Consider the following 10,064-nt stretch of genomic DNA (forward strand, 5'->3'; position numbering starts at 1 on the left):
AAAAAGAAAAGCTGTGATATTTTCAGTCATTCATGGAAACTTTTAGGGCCAATAATTCAATCACCTGAGAGACACGTCAGCAAAGAAGAAGCCGAGCCGAAGTTGGAGGCTCAAAAGAGGAGGCTAAAGGGGCTACATTACATAGAGCTATAGTTTAGTTTAGATTTTATACAATTGTAAGTTAGTCAGTAAAGGCAGTAGTGGGCAGGGGCAGAGAGAGCATGTCTATTTTATGATATTGAAGTTTGGAATATTACTACGAAAGAAAAAACAGTAATGCTAAGAAGAAGAAGGCGAAAGAGAAACCGAAGCCAATGGAAGAAGTAGTAGAAGAAGAAGAAGAAGCAGAAGAAGAAGCAATGTCGTCACCAAGAACAGGCTTTAAATCCCATCACGTAGTTCGATGTATCCTTTACCTTATATCTGCTAGAGTAGTAGAAAATGATGGGATTCGAAATAGGAGGGTGTGTTGGGTTGGTGATATTAAACAACAAACGGAAAGCTACAAAATGAAAAAGAGGACACTCGTTTGACGTGAAGTGAAACCACCTTCCTTCCTTTCCCTTTTCTTTTTCTTTTTCGCTTTTTTTCTCTCTTTCTATTATTCCTGCATAACATAAACAAGGTTTCCCTCCCTGACCATTCTACCCATCCCTTAAAACTCCATTGCATTTATAAATTAAAAGCAGCAAACTGGTGGATAAAGGAATTATCTGCTCCACTGCTTGCCCTTTTCATCCGAGCTTTTGCATTGGTTGATATATAATGGGGTACATGTACCATAGTATAGCTAGTTTATCAGAATTACCAAAGAAGTAGTGCAATAAAAGAGGCAAAAGGGAAATTGTTTTTCTGATACACTTGGAATAGCTAGCAGTAATGAAACTGTTGACTATTTTGAAGGTATTAACACTTACATAAAATATTAGCAGGGAAGGAAAGGGAAAGGGGTTTCATTGTCAATTCCCAAGGACAGACTGCACCATCCCCCTGTGCCTGATTTTAAGTGGGTGTGCGCGGGATCAATTGTCAGAGAAGAGAGAGATAGAGAGAGAGGAGAGGGAGGGGGGGGAGAGAGTCACGGGTTTGTCTTGAAAGGCCCTTATTTCACAGTCCTAGACAGACAGACACATATTCTCTCTCACTACATAACCGAGGAGGGAAACAAAAATATACTAAATACTACCACACACACACACACACAAAAAACCCAAAAAAATTGCGATAACAATAAAGCCAAAAAACAACCGCTGTTTACTGTAACCCCCCCCCCCCCCCCCTCCCCCTCCCTTCTAAACATTTTTATCCCACACTAAGAATTAAGAATCACCCCTCAGCCATCTGTTCTCTCCTGCTCCAAACCCCTCTATTTTTATCTCAGACCTCTCTCATACTCTCTCTGACTCTCTTCCATTAAGACACAAATCCAGCAGTTCTTGCTTTGATCTTCAATGGCTGTGATACTCGACAATTGTGAAGGAATATTACTATCATTGGACTCCCACAAATCAGTGCCAGCACCATTCCTCACAAAAACCTACCAACTGGTAGACGATCCCACCACAGACCACATAGTTTCATGGGGAGAAGACGACACTACTTTCGTTGTTTGGAGACCTCCCGAGTTTGCTCGTGATCTACTTCCAAATTACTTCAAGCACAACAATTTCTCTAGCTTCGTCAGACAGCTCAATACTTATGTATGAAAACTTAAACTTTCTCCCTTCTAAGAAATCTACAAAGTATGACTGATAAATCTTTATCCTTTTTTTAAAGGAAATATTTTGCCTTTTTGGTTATAGTACTGATCTGGGTTTTGCTTTTGCTTTCGTTAATGAAACTAGGGTTTTAGGAAGATTGTACCAGACAGATGGGAGTTTGCCAACGAGTTCTTCAAGAAAGGAGAAAAACATTTGCTTTGTGAGATCCATAGAAGAAAAACTGCGCAGCCACAAGTGGCAATAAACCATCACCACCATCACCACCCACATTCTCCTTTGGTTAATGCCCCGAGTTTCTTTCCATTTCCAAGCCGAGTCAGCATCTCTCCAGCTGACTCAGATGAACAAGCCAACTGGTGTGACTCGCCACCACTTTCTTCACCAAGAGGAGGCACTGGAGTCTCAGTGGTTGCTGGCGGTGGTGGCGGCGGGGGTGGAGGCTACAGCAGCTCGGTCACAGCTTTGTCAGAGGACAACGAAAGGCTGAGAAGAAGCAACAATTTGCTTATGTCTGAACTTGCCCATATGAGAAAGCTTTACAATGATATTATCTATTTTGTGCAAAACCATGTCAAGCCTGTCACTCCAAGCAATTCCTACTCTCCTTCTTTACTTCTTTGTGGCCCTCCTTCATCTGCTGCTCCTCCTGTTGTTACTACCAATAGTTCATTATTGCAAAAGCCTTTGAACCAGCTTCTTGGGTATTATCCAAATAGTCCAAAGCAAGCTCCTCAAGTTCAGGTTTTGAACTCCCCAAGTGCTACATCGCAAAGCTCCTTGACGATTTTGGAAGAAGCAAGCAGCAATAGTTGCAAAACAAAGCTCTTTGGTGTGCCTTTACAATCCAAGAAGAGGTTGCACCCGGAGTATGGTGCAGCTAACATGGAGACTAACAAGGCACGTTTGGTCTTGGAAAAAGATGATTTAGGGTTGAATCTTATGCCTTCATCAACATGTTAGTTTCCCATATCTATTCAAGAAATATTAGCTTTCTTTTTGAACTTCTTCTTTCTGTTTTTAGTTTTTGTTTGATTGTCTTTGTTATCTCTTAGAGTCTGATGATATTGTTGATGGAAATTGTTCGAGTGGGGTGTGTGGGTGTTTGTGACTGTGTATATATAATTTTAGTGCCGGTAATATTTTGTTCCCCCTAGCCACATGAATGCAGGTGGGTTTTGGTTAGAGTGAAGATGAAAGCAAAGTTCAAAATCTCAACACCAATCTTTTTCCTTGACGTTCTTCAGTTTTCCATTGGTGCAATTTATTGCTCAATACTCTTCCTTTCCCTTTATTCATGATTTTGATGTCTGTATCTTCCAGTTACATATATACTTGCATTAATGCAGGAGAGAGAGAGAGAGAGAGAGAGTCCTGATGTCTTTCCTTTCAGTTTCAATAGAGAAAAAAGCTGAGGAAGTCTCTGGCAATAGCTGCCTCATTGACAATTTCTCTAGGGCTTTCTCTGATTAGTCCATTAATGGATGATACGTACAGCCATGCTTGATACCATCATCCGAATTCAAAACCCGATACAAAAAGATTTACTATAAAAATGGGGGGGAAAAAGAGCAGCTGGCATTCGTTTCTCAATAACCTTATTATCGTTGTAATTATGATTATTATCATCACTATTATTGCCAAAAGAGAAGCTATACTGTGATCCAGAAAAAGAAGGTTATCATATCGTTTGAAGAAGCTTATAATCTCCCCATTATCATTTCTCATTCCTATGAACTGTCAGTCAAGCCAAAAATTTAAAAAAAAAAAAAGAAAGAAAAACACATCCTGAGTTTGAAACTAAAGAATTATTAGATAAAAGAAATAAAAAAATCCAAAAGAGTGAGTTATTCGATGAAAGCGAAATATAAGAGGAACTGACTAAAAATGTTGGTTTGAAATGTTTCTATCAAGGCTTCTATACTTCTTCTGAGGACCAGAAACCTTTGCCTTTTCCTACTTTAAGTATCTGATCAACGTCTTCAAAACCTATCTTTGGATCCCTCTCTCTTTTCACTAATTCCAATCCCTCTTTCCTTCTTCCAGACAAACAACCCCATAAAAAGATCAGAGAGAAGATGGACCTTAAGACAGACCCTTGACTGGTAGCTAAACAATGCCCGTCCCCCCTCCCTTCCCGAAAACCCCATCCCTCTCTTTTATGGCTTTACTTGTCCCTTTGTCCAAAATCCCTATACAAGTAAAGTTTCACATAAAGTTTGACTAGGCGTTTCAACAGGTTCTTTGCTTTTTCTTGAATCCGGTTCTTCTGTGTATTTTCATGCAGTTATTAATTACCTAAGACAGAGAAAACTCTGTGAGACAGTGATGAAAGAAAGTTAAGAAACATCTATTTAAGTCCCCCTGAGGGACATAAAAGTATCAATATAGAATTCTTAGAATATCTTTGTCGTGCCCATCATTTCTCTTTCGTCTCGTACCCTTATAAAAAAAAAAATACATATAAACAAGGGAAAAAAAAACACTAACCCTAAGAACCCTAGTTTGACACTATTTATGTCTTTGGCTCTTACCCTTTGTCTGGAGTTGTTGGGGGGTATGGCACGTGACCTAGAAAGTGCACGTGTGATGTAGAATGATACGTCTAGTCTAAGAGAGATGGGAGAAAGAACTTAAAAAAAAAAAGACTAGAAAAGTACTTAGGGGGTGATGGGTCTTAAAAGTGGATACGGATCATCCGGTAAAGATGCTTTAAGGGGAATGCGTTTTCCTTTCGTGTTGCTTAACAGCCGGATTGGACCAAAGAGAAAATTTTCTCTTTTGTTTTACAAAGTCTAATAAAAAGAAAAAGGCACGAGAGCTTCCCTTCTTCTCTTCTTGTTTGCCCTTTTGAAATGCACTTTGTTGACATCTTCCCTTTGCATTTCTTTTGGTCCAACACTTTATTGACAATTTACCAAAAGACTATAAAAATAACACAATACACAAAAAGTGTGTGTATAGAGGGGGGGTTCAAGAATTGTAAGGCTGCAAACATATATACAGGTCTCCCTTTTGTTTTTCTACTTTTCTTTTCTATCCAACTTGTTCACCATCCATTGTAATGAATTCATGAATAATTCTAATATTAAAGCCATCAATTAAATCAAGATAACCAAAAATGATGACTTGATTTGTTTCAGGCTTTAATTTTTTTTTTTTTTACTTTCAATGAGAATCCATGAATAATTTACATGTAACAACAAACAACAAATACGTGATTGATTAAGAACTTTGTCAGTGAAGAAACCCCATATATATATATATATATATATATACACAATACAAACAGAGCCCGGCACACATTAGCGTGCACTAATGCACATGGCTAAGCACACAAGCCCACATAGATCTAGATATGTTGGGTGAAATAGAAATCCCAAACTTTGTCCTTTGTGGTTCTATCTAGAGTATAGCCATATATCCCCCCCACACCCCACATGCTCATCGAAATAAATTAATTTAACATAGAATTTCCCCTTTAGGGACTGAGAAAGAAATGTGTAATCTAATATTCATTTGGTTTGGTTTGATTAAATTAACTGCATTAGGCTTCTTGGATTAGCTTATAATGCTTAGGATTCATTGGCAAATGGCAATGCATGCCAAATATGATTGTATTGGAGACCCATTTAGGGATCACACCTGAAATGGGCCCAATAAAAGGTCAGAAGCATCCATTTGGGCGTTTGGGTAATATGCTAGAATGGTAACACTTGCTGGTCTTTTCCTTTCCTTTTAACGACGTCGTTTAAGGATCCAACAAAACCATTTCTGCCTTCTCGCCAATCCTCCCATGTGGCTAAAACCCTAACAAAACCCCCAGCCCCTGGTCCAGCCCTGTTACTCTTCGTCAGAACCCCATTTCAAACAAAAACCAAACTAAATTCCAGCACAAAAATTGTCCGATAACCATGGATGTAGTAATAGCATCGTCATCGATCGACGGCGGCATCGGTTGCTGGGACCTGCAAACAGGGGCGGAGCAACTACGCTACAAGACTTGCGCCTCTCCTCCGCACGGCCTTGTCTCCGTAGGTCGCCGTTTCCTCGCCTCCTCTCAACTTCGCGACCCCTCCGCCACCTCCGGCCACGTCCTTTATTGGTCTTGGTCCAAGGTTTACTCTCTTAAGCATCATACCTCTTCGACTCTTTCCCAAAACCACTTTTTTCTCTGTTTATTATATTTGCTTGGTTTTCTTATTACAGCCTCAAGCAGAAGTTAAAAGCTTTCCCGCGGAACCGATTAAACCGCTCGCTGCTGACAGCGAAGGTAGTTACATTGTTGGTGGAGGTTCATCCGGAGACATCTACCTTTGGGAGGTAAAAATTTATATCCTTTATTAATTTTTTTTATTAAATCATTGATTGTTAATTGAAGCTAAGGTTTTTAGGTGGTATCTGTTTCAAAATTCAGGTTGCAACGGGTAGGTTGTTAAAGAAGTGGCACGCACATTATAGGGCAGTTACATGCTTGGTTTTCTCTGAGGATAATTCGCTTGTCATTTCTGGATCAGACGATGGATGCGTTAGAGTTTGGTCACTTTTCTTGTACATGCTCCTTTTCTAATCCTTAATTGTGTTTTCTGTTACAATTGCATGTATTAGCATTTGATTATCGCGATTACTAATTGTAGATAGTTTGTGTTTTCAATGTTTATTGTGAATTAGGATATTTGATGATGTTAGAAGACAGCAGGCAAGTCATCTCTATGAGTATAGTTTTACAGAACATACTCTGTGTGTAACTGATATCATCATGGGTTATGGTGGAGGCAGTGCAATTATTGTGTCGGCTTCTGAAGACCGGACATGTAAGGTTTGTTCTGCTTTTATTTAAAGCCCAAATGCATGCACTATCTGGACAGATGAAATAATAATTACTGTAATAGAGCATGGTTTGCTTGAGCAACTGATGCATTTGGATCAAACTGAAAAGATATACTTTCTCAAAAAAATTAATAGACATTATAGTTATTTGCATATTTATCACTTTATTATGACTAATTTATCATTCTGGTAATAGAACCTTATTTCGAGGAAACTCTTTTGACTTATTCTGTAATTGACAGATGTTTTTATGCTGCAGTCTTTCTGATAATGTATGGTGTTGACCTTTTTGTTCTACTAGTTAGTTTGTAAAGTGTTCCTGATTTGATGCGCATTGCTAATAGGTCTGGAGCTTATCAAGGGGTAGGTTATTAAGAAACATTGTATTTCCTTCCATCATTGATGCAATTGCTCTAGACCCTGGTGAACATGTCTTCTATGCTGGAAGTCGAGATGGTAAAATCTATATTGCTGCACTTAATGCTGAAAGTTCGCCTAGCAACAGTTATGGGTTGCACATCATCGGTTCATTATCTGATCACAGGTGTGTTATTCTGTTATTTGTTTTTGTTTCACCCATCTTTACAATTTTTTCTTAAGTAATTCTGACAAGGTAGTCTATGAACGTCCCCTAGATTGAACGTGCTATGGTTGTACTCATTGCTGTTGAAATAACTTACTGTTTCATGGTCTGGGTTCTAATTCTATGATTCATCCCCTAGATTGAACGTGGAGTTTATAAATACTCGTGATTTTTATGCATCAAAAAAAGAAGCAAAAATGAAAAGGAGCAATGTACACGAACATTAAGTTGCCTGTATGTCATAATTGAAGACTGAATAACAGTATTCATAATTGGTAGCATTTAATGTTGCGCATCCTCTTTAAAATTTTATAAAGTTTCTTTTTATATCTTTCATACTAACTTTTACTAACAGTTTTGCAATCATATTTGGACAGTAAAGCTGTTACTTGCTTGGCATATAGTACAGAAAGAAATTTGCTACTATCCGGATCAGAGGATGGCATGGTTCGAGTTTGGGATGTGAAAACCCAAAACATCATTCGCATGTTCAGACATGCCAAAGGTTTCATTTAAACAACCAGAAGTATTTCTTGTTTTCTATGAAAGGCTCTGATTAGGTTGCATACTTTTAATTTTGGGCTTTATCTTCTGTGCACACTTACGGTTCATGTTTGCATCTTCTTCTTTAAACCAAATCAGTCATATATATGAATAAGCATAGCTTCTGGTTTTGCACTTTCTGTTTTGTACTTGTTATCCTTGCTGCATGTGTAAATATATTACTACAATCTTAAAGGCGGAAAAAGTAGGGAATATAAATATAGTCTATTGAGCAAGCAGTGAAACATTCAAAGAGAGGACCATGCAAGAGAAAGGGAAAAGTGGAATAAGTAGTCTGTCAAGTTATGCTAAAAACCATTGTAAATCCTAAAGGATTTACCAGTATTGGCCTCTTGGGCTTGGGCACTTGGCTAAGATTTTGTGAGGTGCTGAGAATGTCTTATTAAGGTTTGATCTGAATGAAAACATTGTCTTCCTTTATCCAAATTGAATTAGTTCATGCTCATGATCAACACACTAAAAAATATAGCATAAGAGGGAAATGCAAATTTTAATTTCCTAAAGCTAGATTTTAGTACACAGGTATTTCATCTTACTCGAGCTTATAGTTTGTTTTATAATTTTGCCTAATATGCTTCATTCTTCCATCTAGTGTGGCCTTTCCTTTTCCATTTTCCTACTATAACTTTGCATGATGTTCTTTAGTATGCTATCATTTAATTGATGTCCAATGATATTCAGGCCCTGTGAACAATATTCTCATTGTTAGTCGTCCACTCTCCCTTGGTCGGGCAGAATCAAATGCGCAAGGTTTCTCAAGAAGGCATGGATCATCACTCCCACCACCACTAGAAAAATATGCAAATTCAACAGATGAAGACATGGATAATAAAGCTATCATTAATCTCCCAGCTACTAGCAACCTTCCTACAGATGCTTCATACCTCAGTTCTCAGCTAATCAATGATCACATTAAAGAGCTTCAGGTTTTCTTTACTGCTTATTGCATGTTTATGCACCATGTAATTATTGTAGTTTCAATTTCACTTACTCATTACTGCTTAGTACAGGCGTCATGGCCATCTTCATAATTTTCTTAGTGTTACTGACTTTAATCATTTGCTGTATATATTTTATATTCCATAAACTTGAAACCTTCATCTAAGCTCTTCTTCACCCCTTGTGTGCAGCAACAAGGCTCTTCTGCTGCAGTTGAAATGGAGGTGGAGATACTGAAGCTTGATTGCAAAAGATCTATGCCGATGGTTCAGCAATGGAAAAAAAATTATTACAACTTGCAAGAGTTCTGCGTCAATGAGCTCTTAGATGGGGAGCAAATGGGAGGATCTGAAGGGAACTCACCCTAACACAGTTTTCTTGTTATGACCTCCCAAGAGAGGTACTATAGCCCCCTTGTTTGACTTATTATTGTTTGCTCATTTCTAATTTTCATTGGAGAATTAGTTTTGTAAGGTTATGGTACACGATAGTAAACAATGTTGTGGCTGTATCAAATACAATGTAACAAGAACCCCATAGCAAGTTTTGTACCTTCATCATGAAGCATACTCTAGAAAGACTATGAAGATTCATGACAAATGTGCACACGTTCACTTTTATGAGTAATGATCCTGTTATGCAATCACTTTTTAGTTGGTCGGGATTGTCTTGGCAGCAAAACTACAAAACTCAGAGCACATGCAATGCTAGTGTGACTGCAAAGTTACTCTAATTTCATGTCCATGGATTTAAATATTATTATGCATCACCATATTCAAATATATCTGAGATATAATAAGATCATATATATATATATAATATTTATCATATTGTATTGTAAACATTGTACTAAATCCGTCTGTAGGTGTGAATTATAAATTATGCATAGGCCATTAAATGTATAATTATTTTCAAATAATTAATGCCATCAAGAAAATTATTAAAACTTGTAATCAGAAGTATCTTATCCCAATACAAAAAAAGAAAAAGAAAAAAGCCCGCAAAACAATTAGCTATTCCACACAAGATGAATTAGGATTTCTCAAAGAAGAATTAATTACCCCAAAATTATTAATTAATTCAGTGAATGTTTAACAATTTTCTGAAAAGAAATCCTGAAATTGCAGATTTCCCATTCCCATTTCGCTGTATGGATTCAACTTTCAAGTGGTAGGGCTGCGGGAATCAAACCTAGCATTTGGATGGGTCCAGCAATGGTGGCATGCAGCAGAAGATACCAATATTATACTAGGATAATTTCATTGTTTTCCTCTTCTTAATAATGAAGGGTCCATGCATCAGCTACTCATGAATAATATTTTTGAACCTTGTAGACTGTTAATTCACTTGATTCAAACTCGGGTTTCCATGGACTTGGAAGGAAGGGTCGTCAGCTACTCTTCAATGATGTTTCATTAAAACTGCCAAAA

At 37.7% G+C, this 10,064-nt stretch overlaps 2 protein-coding genes across 4 annotated transcripts; both read left to right on the forward strand.

Annotated features, from left to right (window-relative positions):
- Positions 1 to 1,279: 1,279 nt before the first annotated feature.
- Positions 1,280 to 2,955, forward strand: HSFB4 (heat shock transcription factor B4). Its single transcript, XM_007017138.3, has 2 exons — positions 1,280 to 1,700; positions 1,845 to 2,955. Exons 1-2 carry the CDS (start codon positions 1,452 to 1,454, stop codon positions 2,679 to 2,681), a joined length of 1,086 nt encoding a protein of 361 aa, XP_007017200.2. The 5' UTR covers positions 1,280 to 1,451; the 3' UTR covers positions 2,682 to 2,955.
- A 2,571-nt stretch (positions 2,956 to 5,526) lies between these two features.
- Positions 5,527 to 10,064, forward strand: RID3 (Transducin/WD40 repeat-like superfamily protein). Of its 3 annotated transcripts, XM_007017139.3 has the most exons (9): positions 5,527 to 5,836; positions 5,928 to 6,041; positions 6,136 to 6,269; positions 6,390 to 6,537; positions 6,893 to 7,092; positions 7,509 to 7,636; positions 8,377 to 8,621; positions 8,826 to 9,034; positions 9,762 to 10,064. In XM_007017139.3, exons 1-8 carry the CDS (start codon positions 5,633 to 5,635, stop codon positions 9,000 to 9,002), a joined length of 1,350 nt encoding a protein of 449 aa, XP_007017201.1. In that variant the 5' UTR covers positions 5,527 to 5,632; the 3' UTR covers positions 9,003 to 9,034; positions 9,762 to 10,064. The 3 variants fall into 3 exon arrangements, with proteins under 3 accessions (XP_007017201.1, XP_017980800.1, XP_088665278.1); XM_018125311.2 differs by lacking the exon at positions 9,762 to 10,064 and having other exon boundaries at positions 8,826 to 9,234; XM_088809152.1 differs by lacking the exon at positions 9,762 to 10,064 and having other exon boundaries at positions 6,136 to 6,257; positions 8,826 to 9,234.

This window comes from Theobroma cacao, chromosome 8 (genome assembly GCF_053813885.1).
Source record: "Theobroma cacao isolate CCN51 chromosome 8, ASM5381388v1, whole genome shotgun sequence".
In the NCBI taxonomy this organism is placed as follows: Eukaryota; Viridiplantae; Streptophyta; class Magnoliopsida; order Malvales; family Malvaceae; genus Theobroma; species Theobroma cacao.

Coding starts and splice junctions, on each gene's coding strand:
- HSFB4 (XM_007017138.3), top strand. CDS start 1,452: ATGGCTGTGATACTCGACAATTGTGAAGGAATATTACTATCATTGGAC. Junction 1,701..1,844: donor TCAGACAGCTCAATACTTAT/GTATGAAAACTT, acceptor TAATGAAACTAG/GGTTTTAGGAAGATTGTACC.
- RID3 (XM_007017139.3), top strand. CDS start 5,633: ATGGATGTAGTAATAGCATCGTCATCGATCGACGGCGGCATCGGTTGC. Junction 6,270..6,389: donor AGAGTTTGGTCACTTTTCTT/GTACATGCTCCT, acceptor ATTGTGAATTAG/GATATTTGATGATGTTAGAA. Junction 8,622..8,825: donor ATCACATTAAAGAGCTTCAG/GTTTTCTTTACT, acceptor CCTTGTGTGCAG/CAACAAGGCTCTTCTGCTGC.